At 55.6% G+C, this 19,384-nt stretch overlaps 1 protein-coding gene across 3 annotated transcripts; it reads left to right on the top strand.

Annotated features, from left to right (window-relative positions):
• Positions 1 to 620: 620 nt before the first annotated feature.
• On the top strand, positions 621 to 11,873 carry XIRP1 (xin actin binding repeat containing 1). 3 transcript variants are annotated; one of them, XM_043992295.1, is made up of 3 exons: positions 621 to 762; positions 4,300 to 4,335; positions 4,636 to 11,873. In XM_043992295.1, exon 3 carries the CDS (start codon positions 4,637 to 4,639, stop codon positions 11,111 to 11,113), a length of 6,477 nt encoding a protein of 2,158 aa, XP_043848230.1. In that variant the 5' UTR covers positions 621 to 762; positions 4,300 to 4,335; position 4,636; the 3' UTR covers positions 11,114 to 11,873. The 3 variants fall into 3 exon arrangements, with proteins under 3 accessions (XP_043848230.1, XP_043848303.1, XP_043848145.1); XM_043992368.1 differs by lacking the exons at positions 621 to 762; positions 4,300 to 4,335 and having other exon boundaries at positions 4,377 to 8,914; positions 9,327 to 9,468; XM_043992210.1 differs by lacking the exons at positions 621 to 762; positions 4,300 to 4,335 and having other exon boundaries at positions 4,377 to 11,873.
• The last annotated feature ends 7,511 nt before the right edge of the window (positions 11,874 to 19,384 follow it).

The raw sequence follows: 19,384 nt of genomic DNA, 5'->3' as shown, positions 1-19,384 counted from the left end.
TTCTTGTTCCAGACAGATGTGTCCCTCCCTCTTCAGGCAGCCCAAGGGGGCATTGGCCAGAGCTGGAGCGGCCCTGGAAGGCTCTAGATACTTCCCTCCCCCACACCCACCACCCTCATTTTCTCAGGGAGACCACATACATAGCGGACATTAAATATGTTTTTCAAATTGTTGTTGGACAGCAGAAGTTTGGCCTGGGCCCCTAAGGACAGCTAGGATTTGTCCCAGGGAGGGGTGAGGACAGGTCACGCTGGGCAAAGGTGCCCCTTCTTATTCATCCCCCTCAAATAGTCTGGGACACTCCTCATGTCTGACTGGGTCCCTTTTTCTGGACCTGAGTCACCATTGGATTGAGTGTTCCCCACAGGCGGGGACAGTGACCAGGCTGAGAGAGTGACAAGGCTTTCTATGAATGAGGCCCGCTCCCTCTGTCCTCCTCCCCCACCCGCCCTGCTTGGGCCCCCAGCCCAGCTCAGGGACCCGTGATTGATTCAGACGGATGCAACAGCAACTTCCACAATCCCTAAAAATAACCCGCCAGCTTCATGCTCCCAACTTAGCCTGGCCCTAGCAGATAAAAGCAGCTGTCGGGCGCCGGCGACCATACAGATCCAGGACTGGACACGGAGGGGACTCGGAGGAGGCAACACAGCAAGTGAGAGCAGAGGAAGGAGGGAGCCACAGCAGCCGGCTTTCCCCAGGACCAGCAACTCCTACTGCTCCAGGCATCTCTCCACAAACCCCTGCCCTAAGGCCCCCCAGGTAAGTCACCATTCTTCCACGTCCTTGGGCAGGCCTGGCCAGGGCCCTCTCTTCTCTGGGATTGAGGCAGCCGCCAGGCCTCAGGCTGAGCACAAGCCAGGGTGGGAATGAGAAAAGGACCAGGGAGGCCCAGAGGTCACTCTGGTCTCCCCTTGCAGGGTCCATCCTGCCCAGGACTCTGAAGCCAGCGTCCAAAGATGGTCAGGATTGGCAGCTGGGGGTGGGAGGGCAGTGTGGCTCTGGCTCCACTCTGAGACGTCCAGGTTTGGAGGTGAGGGACCCTGGGAAGTTAGGAGGCAGTCTGATTTCCCTGGGGCACTCAGCATCAGGAGACTCCACATAAAGACAGATTCCAGGCTCTCTGGCTCTCATCAAGTAAGGACCTTGCCTCAGTGATCTGTCCCATAAATGAAGAGAGAAGAGAAGGATTCCCAAAGAGCTAACAGCCCCAAATCCCATCTCATCAATGTGGGCCTTCCTCTGGCTTAGGAGAAGTCACAGATATAAAGGAGGCTTCATGGGGCCTGAGGAAAGGGGAGCATACACTGAACTTTGGTGCTGGCACCACCCCCAGAAGAGTGATTTCAAGTGGCTAACCCTCCCAGCAGATAAAGATGTGTTGGCTGGAGCCAGGTGACCACTCAGAGGACGCAGCAACAGCAGCTAAAGAGTAGAGAAGGGCCGAGCTTGGGAGCTGGGGTGGGGGTGGGGGTGCCAGAGACTGGGCTGGAGGGAGATGGATCAGGCCTCAGCTGGGATGGCTCCCTCAGGGAGAACGTAAGACGATGATTCCCGTGGCATCCCCCAGAAGGCTGTGTTGGCTTCACTGGGTCCCTTGGGGGGTTCTGGTTGCTTCGTGCATGGCCTCTTCTCCCATACGTGCCCAGTGAGGAAGGGGAGGCCCTTGGTCCCTGGCTGGACCCCCATCCCCTACTCCCTAGGAGTGGCCACTTCCCAGTGGCAGCAGCAGACTGGGAAGGCCCCCTCTCTCTCCATCGCTGGCCCTGCTGAGCTCAGCTGGTAGCTTGGGAAGAGCAGGCTTGGGGCGCCCCAGGATGTGCTGAGGCAGCAGGGAGCTTGCCCCCAGGGGCCTGGCTGTCTGCCCCCTAAGGGTGAGTCCCCCCCCACCCCCGGGCTCAGGCCCCTCCCCTGACCCGCATAGCTTCCCAGCTGTCCAGGGTGAGAAGTCTTTACATTTCTGGCCCCAAGAATAGATCCCTTGGCATCCCCTACTCCACCCCAAAGGAGGCTGCATGGGGGAGGGGAACTTCCTGAGCCTTCCTCCCAGGTACCATAGGTGAGGTTGGGAGTCAGAGAACCTGGATTCAAATCCTGCTGCCTCTACCTGGCTGACCTTGGGCTCAGCACTCCCACTCTTGGTGCCTCGTTTTACTCATCTAGAAAATGGGGAGTTGGGGGTAAATGGCCCCTAACATCCCTTCCCCGCTCTGGACTTGGGGTTCCCAGGATGGCTCAGATGGCAGATTTCCCTTCCCCTGACCCCCACCCCTTGGCTCCCAGCCATCACAGCCTAGATTAAGCTCTCCTGGGCTGTTGTTGTCAATGCCCAGTGAGTGTGAAAGCCAGGAGGTGGGGGCAGGTCTAGCGCCAGACTGGACTAGTAGAGACTGTGGGAGTGACTCACCAGATCTGACCAAGGCAAATGAAGAGGCAGATATGCTAAGGGAGAGGTGAGGGACAGGTGGGCCCCTGCTTAGCCACTAAAGTGAGGAGAGGCTGCTGGGGAACCCTGAATATGTGTGGGTGTGTCCCCTTGGGTGACAGGGAAGCCCCATGGCCCTGAATTCCTTATGAGCCCCACAAAGGGAAAGCCTTTCACCGCCTGCTAGTTCCTCAGTTTTCCCAGGATGACAGTTGGGGAATAATTGGATGACCCAGTAACATAGTGAGGGAGCCCACCTGGGGGCGTGGCAAGGGGCCTCCTACCTGCCTCTCATTCTGGGACTAGAGGTCCCTGAGAGGAGGAGGAAGGGCTTGAAGCCCAGAGGGAAGTCTGACTCCAAGATGGTCCCTGTAGGGCTCATGATCATGGAGGAATCCGATGGCAGTGGGACATGAGCAGGCAGCGAGACAAAGCCCAGGGGAAGCCATTTGTGCCTCTCTATTACTCTGGGGTCTTGGGAATGTTTCCTGAACAAGAAACCAAGGTCGGAGTGCAGAAAACAGGGTGGAGCAGTTAGGGCTTTGCCCTAGGACCAAAATCTCCAGACCAATGAAAGCAGGAAGCCGTCCTACCCTGCTCCCTCCCCCTGTGACAGCCATCTGAAGCCTCTGTCTCCCCCCCACACACCACCCAAGGGCCTTGTCCCAAGGTCCACAGTCTTTTCTGGGTGTCTTCCTCCCTGCATCTGAATTGGCCTTAGAAAACAGTTTTCAGGAGCCATACTTAACATTTGCTCCAAGAATTGGTCCTTACAGCTCTGTGAGTTGAGTGGGAATAGCCCACCACCACCTGAGTTCTGCTCTCACGACTCCCTGCTCCCTCTGGCCTTGTGGTAGGGGGATGGATGCCCAGCAGATGCCAGCCTAGTCTCCAGTATCAGCGGTGCTTCCAGACCAAAGATGAGAGGAGCCAGCTGAGCCTGAGGCATGGAGGGTGGGGGGAGACAGGTGGAAGGGGAGGGGAGAAGCTTTGCCTCTTGTGACCTGTGCTGTCATCTGTCTGGATATTTGCTCCATTGCTGCCTAGGACAGCTTATGAGGTGGTAGAGCTGGGTATTTCAGGGGGCATGTAGAATGCAATCCTCCTCAACACTGAAAGGGAGGCTCCCATTCTGACGGGAGACAGAATTCAGGGAGCCTCCATCTGAGAGGGGAGGCAGGACCAAGGGTGCCTATCCCAGACCCAGCATTCCTCACCCGAGTACCAGGGGGAGATGTGAGCCTGGCAGCCAGGGATCTTCAGGCTATATTTAGTGTCCAAGGGAAGGTCTGTGCACATGGGGGTGGGGGAAGGTGAAATGCCTCTCATTCTTTCCCAGGAAGTGCTGGCTGCTGTCTCTACACTTGTCACCCAGAGATGAGATGGGGCAGGGTGGGGGCGGGGGAAGATTTCCAGGGTGGATAGTCGGTCAGTCTTTTTGGAAATGCTGAGGATCCCACAGAGGCGGCTTTGTGGGCAGCCCCCATTGGATGGAATGATTGGCATGTCATCTGTGATGAGAAGCATTGGAAGAATCTCATTATCTAAAGAGATTCTTTCTCAGGAGAGCAGATTTATGGCTGGAAGAGGCGTTAGCCCCTCCTTTTATCAGTGAGGAAGGTGAGGCCCACAGACGTGAAATAACTTTGAGATTGTATAGACATTTCCAAAGCTCCCTCAGATACAGAGGATGAGAACGAGGGTCAGGAAGGTGCCCTGAGATCCCACAGTTAGAGGGAAGATGAATAAGAGGTTGATAGGGGGCCCTTGAGGGGAAGAAGAGGATTCTGGAGCTGGAAGGAAAGAGAAAAAGAACACAACGATGGATCGATGGCTATCCCTTCTTACACTTATACTCATCTTTCTTTCAACAGCGTCTGAGAGACCCCCCAAGACCCCAGAGCCAGAAGGTAGGATTTCCTGACCCTGTGCAGTGTGGTGTGTGCTGGGGCCAGACAGACCCCTTTGCAGAAGCCAGGGGAATGGAAGCAGAGGGTCCATGGCCAGGGGAAAGAGCTGGCCCTGACCAACAAGCCTTCGGCTTGGCGGTGCCAACCACCAGAAAATAGAAAGCTATCTTAGCCACAGTTGGTGGGGCCAGGCTGGGGACTGGGCAGCATGGCAGTCCTAACGGTGTGCTGTGTCCTCACTAACCTGCCTCCCGCCCCCTGGCCCGTGCCCTCACCTCTCTTCCCTTATCTCCCTACAAGGATGGCCGAGGGCAAGGTCCAGCAGGCACCTGCCATGACCTTCCCAAAGACCAGGGAAGACACCCTCCCATTGCCGCCGCCCCCCACCCAGGATGAGCTGCCCCTGCCGCCCCCCAAGGAAGCCTTCTCCAAGTTCTACCAGCAGCGCCAGGCCAATGAGCTCAGGAGGCTCTATCGCCACATTCACCCCGAGCTCCGCAAGAATCTGGAGGAAGCTGTGGCCAAGGACTTGGCTGAGGTCCTGGAGACCGAGGAGCCCACAGAAGGCGACGTGCAGTCCATGCGCTGGATCTTTGAGAACTGGAGTCTGGACGCCATCGGTGACCACCCGCCGCCCCAGAGGCTGGCCGATGGCGAGTCGGTCCCTGGAGGGGATGTGCGGGCCACGTCTAAAAAGTTTGAAGACGGCTCCTTTAGTCCCACAGACCAGCCACCAGCCAAGCCAGGGCCCATCCAAGGGGACGTTCGGACGGCCCGGTGGCTGTTTGAGACCCAACCCATGGACACTCTGACTGGTGAGACAGAGATACAGAAAGCTGTGCTCCGAGAGCCCCCACCTGGCGGAGACGTCCGGGGCACCAGGACCCTCTTTGAAACAAGGTCGCTGGACAGCCTGGGTGGCCAGTCCTCTTCCCAGGAGCCGAGTCCCCTGCAGCTGCGCTCTGAGATCCGAGAACTAAAGGGAGACGTGAAGAAGACGGTCAAGCTCTTCCAGACAGAGCCCCTATGCGCCATCCAGGATGCCGAAGGCGGCATCCACGAGGTCAAGGCCGCGTGCCGGGAGGAGATCCACAGCACTGCAGTGAGGACAGCCCGGTGGCTGTTTGAGACCCGGCCACTGGACGCCATCAATCGGGACCCGAGCCAGGTCCGAGTGATCCGGGGGATCTCCCTGGAAGAGGTGACTCGACCCGACATCACCAACACCCGCTGGCTCTTTGAGACCCAGCCGCTAGATGCTATCCGAGAAGTTACCATTGATGAGAAGGACTTCCAGCCTTCGCCAGACCTCATCCCCCCTGGGCCGGACGTCCAACAACAGCGGATGCTGTTTGAGACGCGCGCCCTGGACACTCTGAAGGGCGAGGAGGAGCCTGAGGGAGATGTCGCCCCCAAGGAGGAGGTGATCGGAGGGGACGTTCGTTCTACCCTGTGGCTGTTTGAGACGCAGGCGCTGGGGACCCCCAGCGGTGACGTCCAAGTGGGGCGCCTGCAGCAGGTCAAGCAGAGAGCGAGGGAGCAAGGAGACTCGGAGAACGCTGGGCTTAGGCTGGATAAATGTCCTGGTGAAGACGCCTCCAAAGGGTCACTCAGCCAGTTTCCTGGTGGAGACAAGGAAGGAAAGGGAGACGTGAAAACCTTCAAGAAGCTGTTTGAGACTCTTCCGCTGGACAGCATTGGGCAGGAGAAGTCCCCTGTCCCGACAGAGGAGAGTAAGCTGGAGGGAGTGGGGTCTGCTGGACAAGTCCAAGCCAACCAGGCCTTGTTTGAAAAATGGCCGCTGTACGCCATTCAGGACGGCCACGGCGGCCTCCACGCCTTGACTTCAGTCAGCAGAGAGCAGGTGGTTGGCGGGGATGTCCAGGGCTCCAGGTGGATGTTTGAGACGCAGCCGCTGGACCGGCTGGGCCAGGATCCAGAGAAGGTGGATGTCATCCGAGGCATCACCCGCCAGGAGGTCGTGGCTGGGGATGTGAGTAGCGCACGCTGGCTTTTTGAGACACAGCCCCTGGAGGTCATCCACCAGCAGAAGAAAGAGAAAGAGGCAAAAGAGGAGGAGCCCCCATCGGAAGCACCCCCGAAGTGTAACGTGCAGAGCATCCGCTGGCTCTTTGAGACACACCCCATCCATGCTTTGGCCCAGGAGTCAAGGCCGGGGGTCACGGATCCTCAGGCTGATGTCCGATCCTACACGTGGATGTTCGAGACCCAGCCCAGAGAGGGGCCAGGGGGTCCTGCAGAGCAGCACCTACAGGTCAGACAGAGCTCCCTCCAGACCAAGGACCAACAGACGGAGGCTCATGTCTTTGAAACAGAGCCCCTGCCCCCCCCTCACAATCTTGGGGGGAAGGACCCTGTCCACTACTGCAGCCGCGTGGAGATCCCAATGGGGCAGGTCTCACAAAGGAAGGGGGCCTTCGAGGCGCCGGCTGTGACCGAAGGCCAGAAAGAACAGCCTGGACTCCCAGATCCCCCTGAGCCTGTAGGGGGAGGCTCAGTCCGCAAATTCACATGGCTCTTTGAGAACTGTCCGATGGACTGCTTGGAGAAGGCCGCGAGCGGGGGCATCCGGGAGATGCCCCCTGACAAGGACGTCACCGCCTCTGCCGCATCCGGAAAGAGGTTTGTCTTTGAGACCTGCTCCGTGGGGGAGCTCCCGGAGGACGTGGATGAGACTGAGCTGCGGAGAATTGAGCAGGAGGCCCTGGACAGAGGTGCCGGCTCCTTGCAGACCCTGCGCTTTGAGAGCCAGCCCCTGTACGTGCTACCAGACCGGCAGGGCCGGCTGCATGAAGTCACAGCAGTGAGGAAGGAAGAGGTGCAGAAGGCGGACACCCGCGGAGCCCGCTGGGTCTTTGAGACCCGGCCCTTGGCCCCCAGGCTGGGCGTCGGAGAAGAAATATTTGTCCTCCGAGCTGTGACCCAGGAGGACATTTGCCAGGGAGATCTCAGAGCTGCCCGATGGAAGTTCGAGACAGAGCCCCTGGAGCTGGCCGCAAGCGCCGGCAAGGGCAAGCCTGGCGTCCAGGAGATGAAGGGAGAGGCCGCGGGCCGGGGCCCCGGGTACCTGCGGACCGTGAGCATGAGCGACGTGCAGCAGGGCAATGTCCGCACCTCCACCTGGCTCTTTGAAAACCGGCCCCTGGACTCCCTAAAGGGCGACGAGCCGGACGCCGGCGCCGAGGCTTCTGCGGCCCACGCCCGGGCTCTGGCGGTGCAGAGACAAGACAGCCGCCGAGGGGACGTCAAGCGCTGCACGTGGCTCTTTGAGACCCAGCCCCTGGACCAGCTCCGGGAGCCCGCGCCCCAGGAGCCCGCGCCCCAGGAGCTGGGGCCCGGGGAGAAGCCACCCCAGGCCGATGTGAAGAGCACCACGTGGCTTTTCGAGAGCACCCCCCTGGACCAGCTCCGGGACCCCGCCCCCCAGGAGGAGCGGCCCCGGGAGCCGGTGCCCCCGGCCGATGTGAAGGGCACCACCCGCCTCTTCGAGAGCAAGCCTCTGGAGCACTCGCAAGCCCAGCAGGACGGCGGGCCGGAGCAGAGGGAGACAGTGGCCCAGGAGACCCTGCGAAGGCTGCACGGCACCCCTGGCGTCCTGCAAAGGGGAGGCATCCTCATCGAAGCCCACACGGCCCGCACCGTCCGGATGGCCAAATACGAGCTGCCTGGCCCCGGCAAGGAGCCGCCTCAGGTGCAGAAGGAGGAGGTGGTGCTGGGGGAGCTGCCCCGGATCCTCCGCCGCGTGCTGCAGGGGCCCGACATGGACCCCCAAGGGTTTCTGGGCCAGGAGGACGAGGCCGGCCTCATTCAGCTGGAGCCTCTGGCCACCTCAGCCCTCACCGAGGGCTGTGGACACAAAGTCTGGGGCCTGCTGGCCTGGAGCCCTGGCCCGGCGGGAACCAGACCTGGGCTGGTGATCCAAGAGACAGAGCGGGGCCTGGTGAAGCTGCTCGTTTACTCGCTCCGGCTCCGCCCGGGCTCCCAAGCAGCCAGTGGGGCTGCAGAGAGGGGTAGCGTCCAGCTGTTAGCCAGCTGCATCGAGAAGGGGGACCTGGATTCCCTTAAGAGCTTGCAATGGGAGCCGCCGGCTGAGAGCCACAGTCCAGCTGAGGGGCCCGCTGCTCCAAGGCAGACCCCCCTGATGGTGTCTTCCGTGAATAAGGTCATACATGTGCCCTTACCAGATGGTGGGATAGGGTGTCCCAAGACTGCAGGACCCACTTCCACCAATCGTCTGACCAAGGAGGCATGGGTGCCCCTGGGGCCGCAGGGCCAGGTGAAGCAGGAAGGGCAGCCGCAGAAAGCCCCAGTAACCCCCGGAGACCTACAGGGAGCCCCATCCGTGCCCGATGCTGACCTCCAGGTGGCCATGCAGAACCTCCGTAGGGCCACGGCGGAGGCCCAGAGCCTCCAACACCATGTGCAGAGCAAACACAAGCCGAGGGATGCCCCCCCAGCTCAGGAGCCCAGCAAGAATGCCCTGCAGACAAGTCCCACCCCCAGGATCTCCAGGGTGGTGATGCCCGACATCCAAATGACCTCCGTGGCCCGAAGCAAGGTCAGTGCTAGTAAGGAAGTGCCAACCGAAGGGTCGCTCAGGGGGAGGGGGGCTATTCAGGATGGCATCTACACAGCTAAGCCTGTGAGGACCTGCATGACCCCCACTGGGGCCCTGCCTGCTAAGGGGGAGCCGGAGGCCATGCACTGGACAGGGAGCTTCCTGCCAAAGGCCCCCAGCCCCACCAGCACAGGGGGCCTGGAGCTAGGCTCAGGAGCAGGGAGGGAAGGACCCAGGGGCAGTGTCCAGGCTGCTTTGGAGTCTCTGGGCAAGGCCAATATGAATGTGTGCAAAGGAGATATCAGAGCAGCTCTTATCTACCAGGATGCAGCCCGCAGGGGCTCTGTGCCCATCCCAAGCCAAACCTCTGGCCCTGGCCAGAAGGCCCTAAATGACTCTCCTCCTCCTCCAGCTGCTGTGACTGGACCCGAGTCCTCACCCCTGCTTGGCCCTGAAGACAACACACTCTCCTGCCCTACGACCCCTCAGAAGCCCTATGTTCACCTCGTCAGTCCTGCCCCTGGCCCGAGACCCCCAGAGAGAGCAGAGGCAGCACTCCTCAAACAGGAGGCCACAGTGACAGTCACCAGGAAGAAGCCCGATCTGCCTCCCAAACCCGCGCACCTTGGAGGCCCAACCCAGATCCTTCCCCCTAAGCATCCAGCCCTCCTCAGCAGCCCTGTGGTCCCAGGGGCTCCAGGGGAGGTCCCATCCCTAAGCCCACCACACCAGACAAGTGGACATGCAGATGGCCACCCCAGTGGGAGACAGCCCCCCAGCCTGGCCTCCTCTACCTCCAAGACCCCCGAGAAGCAGGCCATGGGCCCAAGAAGGCCTCCCAGCACCCCGGCCACACTCCAGGAGGATCCGGCCTCACTGCAGAGGCCAAGAGGGCTTCCTGGGCAGGAGCCACCAGCAGAGTCTGAGGTGGGTCAGCAGAAGCCAGAGGGGATCCCCCAGGGACACGTGCAGGAAGCCAGAGAGATCTTTGAGAACCTGAAGAAGCAGCAGGAGCTGCAAGCCATCCTGACCCGAGTAAGAGCCATCGAGGAGGATGCTGTTCGGGGGGTAGACGTGAAAGCCCTCCAGAGCCTCTTCCAGGCTGTTCCAGAGTGGGTGGGGAAGAGGTCCCAGGCCTCGGACCCCAGTGAGGCCTCTCCCGGGCAAGCCTCCGCTCCGGGCCCCAAGGGGATGTCTTCAGTGGAGCTGGCCTTTGGAGACCTGGCCCGGGCGAGTGCAGAAGTGGCCTGTCTGAAGGAGCAGACCCTGGCACGGCTGCTGGACATTGAGGAAGCTATCCGTAAGGCCCTCAGCTCTGTGTCCAGCCTCAAGCCGGAGGCAGATGTCGCAGGGCTCTCTGGCCTCCTCCAGGAGTCCCTAGGGAACGGAGCTTCCGCCCCATCCCCGAAGGAAAGCAGCCTTGCCAAGGTCAGCATCCAATCCAGCAGTAAGGTCAAGTCAGAACAGCCTGGACCAGAGGGCAGAGAGCAAGTGGAGGTCAAGAGTCAGACTGAGGCCAAGACTCCAACAAAGGCCCAGGGTCTCCCAAAGGAGGAAAACCAAGCCTCTGGCAAAGTCCAGTCCACAGGCCTGTCCGAGAACTTGAGAACAGAGCGGGCCTTCCCCAGGGTCCTGCCTCCCCGCGTAAACTCGCCCTCCTCCCCATCCTTCATCACCATCGAGTCCGCAGCCAGGAAACCAACAGAGTCTCCCAGCCCCAGGGACAGCCCTGAAGTCTCCCACCCATCCCGGGACATTGCCTACTCTTTGCCCCGAAGACCCCAGGACCTGGTGGATGAGCCCCTCGAAGGCAACCCAGCTGATGGAGGTCACAAGGAGGCCAGGCAGGGCCTCGGACAGTCAGAGCCAAGCCCCGCGGCCAGTCCCCTGTTCCCTAGGAGACAGAAAAGCGTCCTGGAGCTGCAGACGGGCCCTCGGGGCTCCCAGTTATATGAAGCTACACGGACGGTGACCGAGCAGTATGAGGAGGTGGACCCATTTGGGAACAAGATCATCACGTCATCCACCACCGTCACCAAGCAGGCCGATGGCTCGGCTGGCAGGGGCCACCATTATGAAGTGGGCACGTCCCCACTGCTGCGCCGCTACCTACAGAGCGCGTCCAGGGCCAGTGGGGCCCTCCACGAGGCTGGCATGGTGTGCGTGACCTTTGGGAACTCCCGACCCACCGCCCAGTGAGACCTCCCCCATCCCCCCCCAGCAAGGGGAGCCCCCAGGACAGTCACCCCATGCCTTGATCGTGCCTCGATCCCCAGCCCCCACCTCCTGAGGGATTGAGGTTAACATCCGTGATGGGCAGGGGCCCAAGGCCAAAGAAAAGTTCATTTCTGTGTGTTACTCGATATTATTCTCTCTTTCCTCCTCTTCCCATAGTTCTCTTTAATTCTGCTAGACGAGGAGGGGAGGTGACCTTTCTTCAGCTGGGGGAGGACTAGTGAGGAAGGGCTCTCTGCATTCCCTCTGGACAGGCCACTTCACACACATACACTCATGCACGCGCACACACGCACATGAATGCTAACAGACATAAATACAGGTCTTCTTCCAGACACATCCATGTGAAGATATCGACGCACACATGTTCCCATGAACTCACACAAATGTCCACGTAGTGCTAGGCACACACGGCCTCTCAGGCGTCCCCGCACCCCCACACCTACATGTCCTTTTCTTCCCTTCACACCCCCTCTGAGGGAAGCCCCCCCCCCTTAATGTAATGCTCAAGTCCTAGAGTTTTCTCCCTGCCCCCCCAGGGAAAAACGGATGAGAGGGATGGAAATCGTCCCCAAGGTTGGATCGGTCTGCTCTGGGGTCAACTCTGATCGGGCATCTCTTCAGGCTGAAAGAGGCCTGTGCGCTCACCACCCTCCCCATCTGCCCAGCCTTCCCCAAACCCAAACTTTCCCGATCTGCTCCCACCCCATCCCCCATAGTGTAACAGTCCTTTTCTTACTCTTTATAAAGATTTTTTGTATATCATCTGTGCCTGCTCTCTGTCTTTGGGGATCTCTTTGTCTCTACACACCTGATGGCGAGTAGGTAACTGGGGTGGGGGTTGGGGGCTGGGGAGGGGGCGGGGAGTGGAAGGAGGTAGGTTTGCATTTGTTTGGCTGTGGATGGATTGAGGGGTGGAGAATCCAGAGCAGAGGCGTGGTCTCTCTGCCCAAATCACCATCTCCACCATCTCTGAATCTCTGAGCTCAGTAGCCACATAATTCAACCTTCACCTGACCCAGAATTCTTTCTCCACAAATGGCCATCCAAGGGGCAGCTAGGTGGCACAGTGGATAAAGCACTGGCCTTGGATTCAGGAGGACCTGAGTTCAAATCCAGCCTCAGACACTTGACACTTACTGGGTGTGTGACCCTGGGCAAGTCACTTAACCCCAATTGCCCTGCAAAAAACCCCCCCCAAAAAAATGGCCATCCAGCCTCTGCTCAAAGACCTCCAGTGAGGGGTCACCCACTACTAGTGACTCATCCTACAAAGCTCCAGTTGTCAGGAAGTCTGTCCTGTTGTGTTTCAAACACATCTGACTCTTCACGATCCCCTTTGGGGCCGTTTCTTTCTCCAGCTCATTTTATACAGGAGGAAACTGAGACAAACAGGCTGAAGTGACTTGCCCAGGGTCACCTAGCTAGGAAGTGTCTGAGGCCAAATTTGAATTCAGGATGATGAGTCTTCTTGACTCCAAGCCCAGCACTCTGCACCATGGTGCCACCTAGCGGCCCTAGCTTGTCTCGACATCAAGCTAAAACTGGGCTCTGTCCCTTCCACCTGTGGTCCTGGTCTCGCGTCTGGTGTTAAGCAGAATAAGTCACATCCTAACAGGCAGCCCGGGGCAGCTAGGTGGCGCAGTGGATAAAGCACCGGCCCTGGATTCAGGAGGATCTGAGTTCAAATCCAGCCTCAGACACTTGACACTTACTAGCTGTGTGACCCTGGGCAAGTCACTTGACCCCCATTGCCCCCCCAAAAAAGCAAAAACAAAAAAAACCCCAAAAAACAAAAACTAACAAGCAGCCCTCCTGTGATGCCTAGAGACATAGCCTAAGATGCCTTTCCCTTCTCCAGGCATCACCCAGTCCTCATACAGAGGCTCTTGGGGGCCCAGCGCTCTGCTCTCTAGCCCTTCCCAAAGGGTGTAGCCACAAACAGGACACAAGTGTTCTAGGGGTGATGAGGGCTTCTGAGCCTTAAAGCCCCTCATAAATGCCAGCTATTAATTATTCGTAGCTGTAATCTGACCAGGCAGAGGCAGTGGCATCAATGCTTTCCTTGTTCAGAGCTCCCCGATGATGTCACAGATGGGAACGTTCCCTGCAATGACTGCGCAGAGAGCACCAGCCCAGACTGAGCCAGGGTCTCCGAGAATGGAATCCTCTCTGTGTGCAAGGGCCCCCCAGCTGTCCACCAGTGATCACCTGGGCACTGCACTGTTCTCCATGAACCCTCAACTGGACTCCACTTGTGTGATGGCCAAGCTGAACTGAGCACTCCCATTCGGGGTATTTTGGACCTAAAGTAGCTGTGTCTCACCACCGCTTCTCTGTCCTGGGCCTATTAGAGTCCAGCTTCTTAAATTCAGGCCCTTGTTCTGGTCACTGGAAAGGTTTTCAGATCCTGATTCTGTCCTCAAAAGTTCCATGGACCCCTCTTGTCCCCATCCCACCCTCCTCCCTCTTGTCCCCATCCCACCCTCCTCCCTCCTGTCCTTCTTCCCACCCTCTGCTTTCTCACACGAGAAGTCGCCAAAGTACATTTTGTTCTATTCCTGACCCCATCAGGGGTCTGCAGGCTGCAGTGTCTTTCTCGGGCAGCTAAAAGGGGCAGTGAATGGAGCACTGGGCTTGGAGTTCAATTGCTGCCTTAGACCTGCCTTTGGGTGACCCTAGGCAAGTTAGCCTCAGTTTCCTCACCTGTAAAATGAGAGACTTGACCTCTAAATCTGGCTCTAGATGGATGATCCTGTCCCTGCCTCCCACTCAAATGTCCCAAGCCCAGCCCTGCATCTGCCAGGAAGTGGTACACCTCAGCTTCAGTTACACACAGGAAGTGTGCTTGTTATCTGTTAAAGAATCTCCAGGTTAGAAGGGACCCCGCAGACCACTGAGTCCAGCCTGCTCTGAACAAGAATTCTCCTCTGATTGAAGACCTCCAGTGATGGGGAGCCCCTCTCCCAGTTGGCTGCCCAGTTTTATTCCTCTATCCTCTTCCTCCATTGCTAACATCTCTTCTGAGCATCCTGTCCTCAGCATCCCCCTTCTAAGCCTCCCTTCCTCCACTTGAGGGGCTGGGTCCCCTCACTTCCTTCCAGACGCCTTGACTCCTAGAGACCCGGCTATTCTGTGGTCTCCATTCAAAGTCTGCAGTCTTCCTAATATTCCCACCTCACTCTACATGTCCTCCCTACCTCCTGAGGTCCCCAGCCCAGGATGGGGGCAATAGAGGGTCTCCTCTTCCCCCCTCCATCCCTCCTCATAGTAATGTCACCCTCTACCCACACCTCTTCCACGGACTCGCAGCCCTTGCCCCCAGCTCGTTGTAGACGAGAAGGCCAAATACTGGGGTTCTTCCATTGGACGGCTGCCAGTTTTCCCAAAAATCTTTTTTCTTCAGTTTGCAGCTGGGCTTATCCTGTCACCTCCTCCTCTGGGGACCCCAGCTCTTGTTACTGGTCACAAGGATGAAAGGAAGGGCATAATGGTCCAGATTTCTCAGGCCTGCCCAAATAACCCTTGGCCAGGCAATCTCTGCTCCTCATCTCCCAAGTGTCCCTCTCACAGTCAGCCCCGATCCCACCTTACTTAGAGGACTCCAGCTTCCCTTCTTCCATAACTTCCTCCAGCTTCCTCACCACCACCAGCCTTCCTGGGCTTGGAAACCTCTCTGCCCCAGCAGGTTTCATACCCCCAGAGCCTGGCACGTTGCCCTGCTCACAGTGGGTTGGGCACACCTGCATAAATGTGGGTGGGATTGGATTGTAAACTGACTTTCATTTACAATCAGTGTAACTGCTCTGTGGTAAAGGGAGGCATGAAAAATGAGACTCTTGGGAGAATGGAAAAGGGAAAAAAGGGAAAGCACAGAGATTTCAAGGGAGAGGTGCCCGGTGGGTGGGTACGAGCAAGCTTCAACAACAAGGTGTTCTTATCCAAGAATCGTATGATAGAAGAAAAGATGGGCCAGCCACAGGGCATGGGCAAAGGATGAAGGGCAGACAGCCAGGTGTTCCACGGCTACCTGCATGATGTCAGGGGAAATCGAGGGAGGCCTCCAACATATTGGGCGGATCTCTAGGATGCACTTACGGAGGCTGTGATTGGAAGAGTCCCCCAGGTTGGGCAAGGGAAAGGAGAGAAGGGAAGGGAGCTTCCAAAACGATGAGATCATAGGTCCATGGAACGGTCTGAGTGGTGTTTTTATGATTTCTGAATCCAGAATTTCCTGGACCACTTTAGAAGCCCTTGTTTGGTGCTGAAAATAAAGATGGTGCTCTATCATTGGGCTGGAAATTGGAGGGCCCACAACACCTCATGAAGTAGTCTACTAAGGCATGGAAGGGTTTCCGGCTCCTTGGTGGGGGACAGGAGGGACTGGGGTAGGGATATTTTGAATTTGCTGAAGTGTTCAGGGGCTAATTTTTATTTTTATCTTTGAAAATTAAAAAAAAAACTTTATAAAAATTCTCATAAATTGAACACTTGGATGTTGGTTTATTTTCCATTATAAACAAAGCCTTTTCATCAGAATGCCATGACCCTAACACTAATAACCATAAGCCTGACCCCAGGTTATAAACTGTTGGAGGAGGCTACTAAAGGGTCACTGGCAGGGCCTCACACAGGGCTTAGGAGAGGGGGGATTCCCAGAAAGGGGAAATTGGTTTATGGGGGATTCCCAGGGAAGGGAGTTAGCTTGGAGCTCCCAGCTCCTGGGAAATCCCAAACACTTCCTCTGAAGCTGCCCACCTTGGCAACTCCCTGTCAAGGAGCCAGGCTGCTGACAAATGCCTGGCTTTCCAAGGACCAAGATGCCAGAGCTCCAGGGCAGCCTCTTCTCTTCCCTCCCTGACCCCAAACTCCAGCTGAGGGCAGTTCTGCCGCTCTTGCCCCAGATGTAACAGGCACCTCCACCCTTCTCTAAGTCTGTGACTCATTGTTGTTGCCTTTCTCCATCCAGTGTCCTTTTGCTTCTGGGAAAGACCTGGGCTCCTTGACCTCAGACTCAGAATGTTTGAGCTGGAAGGGACAGCCGAGGTCACCCCTGTCATTTGACAGGTGAGGAACAAATACCCATAGGAATGATGGGACCAGCCCAAGGTCACACAGAGAGTTAATGACTGAACCGGGGCCAAAGTCTCAGACTTCTCATGTTCCAAGTGAGATGCAAAACCCCAAGGAGGAATTAGGGGCTGCCTGGAAGCTAGAGGGTCTGTGACTTGGGCAGGAAGTGAGAAGAGTGGCTTGTGGGGGTAGCTCCCTTCTAAAGGACAGTGTTGGGGTGAGTGCTTCCTGACCTTTCAGCCACATCAAAGCATTGGTTCTGGCCCCAAGCCCTCCCACCCCACCCCCACCCCACAGGTTTACAGGAGCAGAAGAATGAGTATATAAGTCTGCTGCCCTTGGAGTTGGGAGATGGATTTAACAGCAGAAAAGCTGCATCCTGTCCATTCGGGCACTTTCTGCCAGATGAGAATCTTGGTCTCTCTCTCTCTCTCTCTCTGCATCTCTCTGTCTCTTTGTCTCTGTCTCTCTATGTCTCTGTTTCTTTGTCTCTCTGTCTCAGTCTCTTTGTGTCTCTCTGTCTCTATTTCTTTGTCTCTGTCTCTGTCTGTCTCTCTGTTTCTCTATCTCTGTCTCTTTGTCTCTGACTCTGTCTCTCTCTGTCTCTGTGTCTTTGTCTCTCTCTATGTGTCTCTCTGTCTCTGTCTCTGTGTCTGTCTCTCTATCTCTGTCTCTCTATGTCTCTGTTTCTTTGTCTCTCTGTCTCAGTCTCTTTGTCTTTCTCTGTGTCTCTCTGTCTCTGTTTCTTTGTCTCTCTCTATATGTCTCTGTCTCTCTCTTTGTCTCTGTATGTGTGTCTGTCTCTTTGTCTCTGTATCTGTCTGTCTCACTGTCTCTGTCTCTCTATGTCTCTGTTTCTTTGTTTCTCTGTTTCAGTCTCTTTGTCTTTCTCTGTGTGTCTCTCTGCCACTATTTCTTTGTTTCTGTCTCTGTCTCTCTCTGTTTCTCTGTCTCTCTGTCTCTGTCTCCATCTCTTTGTCTCTGTGTGTGTGTCTCTGTCTCTCTGTTTCTTTGTGTCTCTCTGTGTGTCTCTATCTCCGTCTCTCTGTCTCTGTTTCTCTGTCTCTCTCTGTGTGTCTCTGTCTCTCTGTCTTTCTCTCTCTCTCTCACACAGATACACACACACACATACACGGTGTGCCTACTACTTTCTTTTGGAAGATATGGTGCAGGGAAGACAGGAGGAGAAAGCACAGTCCTGTCTCCAGGGAAATCCAAACATGGTCGGGGAGATAATTCTTACTCACATCCATGTTTGACACTGACCTACTACTGTCTCCCTTACACACCCAGGTGGCAGCTGGTGCCCCTGGGTTAAAATACAGCCAAAGGGATTAGTGACTGAGAACATAATATTTGACTCAGCCACCAGGTGGCACTCTACTGAGCAGTTCCCTTCCTCAACTTCTTCTTCTTCTTCTTCTTCTTCTTCTTCTTCTTCTTCTTCTTCTTCTTCTTCTTCTTCTTCTTCTTCTTCTTCTTCTTCTTCTTCTTCTTCTTCTTCTCTCAATTTCACTGATTTTTTTTGGCTTCACACCTTCTTTATTCCCGAATGTGTCCCTTCCCTTTCCAAATGAACCATCCATCCCTTGTAACAAAAGTTTTAAAAGCAAAATTAACCAACATAGAATCAAATGTTAGCATATCCAACTTTCTATTCCCTTAGTCTACAATGAAGCAGGGTAGGGAGCAGGGAGGAGACAAATTTTCTCATCTCTTCTCTGGGGCCAAACTGGGTGATTATAAAATGACACTCTTCAGTTTGGGATTTTGGGTTCTTTCTGTTTGCATTATTTTCATCATTCTAGGTCTTGTTTTCCTGGTTCTTCTGACTTCCCTCTGCCTCAGTTCATATGACTTCCCATGTATCTCCAAAGTCTTGCTAAATAAGAATAATATTCTATCACACTTGTTTTCTTAGTCATTCCCCAGCTGATGGGCATCTACTTTGTCTCTGGTTTTCCTATTACAAAAAGTCCTGCTACCAATATTTTGACGTATATGAGATGTTACTTTCTATCTTTGACCTCCTTGAGCTATGTGCCCAGCAGTGGGGTCTCTAGGATGGTTCAAAAAGTACTCACTTAGTCACTTTTTTTTTTTTTTGTGGGGCAATGAGGATTAAGTGACTTGCCCAGAGTCACACAGCTAGCAAGTGTCGGATTTGAACTCAGGTCCTCCTGAATCCAGGGCTGGTGCTTTATCCACTGCACCACCTAGCTGCCCCCCTCTTAGTCACTTTTTAACACAATTCCAAATGATTTTCCAAAATGGTTGACCCACTGTACAATTCCACTCATGGTTTATTAATGTGCTTCTTGTTAACTGACTATTCTCATCTTTTGTGATCTTTGTCAATTGTTGAGTCTGAAGTGAAACCCCAGACTCGTTTTGATTTGTATTTCCCTTATTATTAGTAATTCAGAACATTTTTTCATTTGGTCGTTAATAGTTGACACTTCTTCTGTTGAGATTCTTGGATCCTATTCTTTGACTACTAATCCATTAAGGAATGGCTCTTGGTCTTCTATCCATGAGGGCAGCACATGGTGCAGTGGATATAGTGCTGGACCTGGAATCAGGAAGACTCATCTTCCCAAGTTCAAATGTGACTTCAGAAACTTACTAGGTGTGTGACCCTGGGCAAGTCACTTAACCCTATTCGACTCTGTTTCTTCATCTGTAAAAAAAAAAAAAAAGAGCTGATGAAGTAAATGGCAAGGAGGGCGGAGCCAAGATGGTGGAGAGAAGTAAATGGCAAACCACCCGCAGTATCTTTGCCAAGAAAACCACAAATGGGGTCACTGAGAGTTGTACTGAAAACTACTGAACTTATAGCCTTATACTAGGGTGCATTATTCTTCCTAGTCACTAGAGGGCACTCCAAGCCCAATCTACTCCCTTTGATGGCCACCAGCCAATTTGCCTTTCACTTTGGGTCATTGAAGAGCTATTGTTCCCCCACCCCCCCGCTCCCACCTGCTGCTTCCGGAGTTCACTGCTAAGAGATGATTATTAGTATTAATACAAAATAATATTTTAAATAATAATTGCCTCAATTATCTTGCCTCAATCAATCAGTCGATCAACAGGCCATTTCTTCCCTTGGAGTCATCCTATTTCTCTCCCCTGCCCCCAACCCCATAATCCCAATGAATCCAG

This window comes from Dromiciops gliroides, chromosome 1 (assembly GCF_019393635.1).
Source record: "Dromiciops gliroides isolate mDroGli1 chromosome 1, mDroGli1.pri, whole genome shotgun sequence".
In the NCBI taxonomy this organism is placed as follows: domain Eukaryota; kingdom Metazoa; phylum Chordata; class Mammalia; order Microbiotheria; family Microbiotheriidae; genus Dromiciops; species Dromiciops gliroides.
Note: the sequence above shows the minus strand (reverse complement) of the source record. Positions and strands in the feature narration are given on the sequence as shown.

Bases quoted from the DNA above. Each gene is read 5' to 3' on its own strand.
- XIRP1 (XM_043992210.1), top strand. From the start codon at position 4,544: ATGGCAGTCCTAACGGTGTGCTGTGTCCTCACTAACCTGCCTCCCGCC.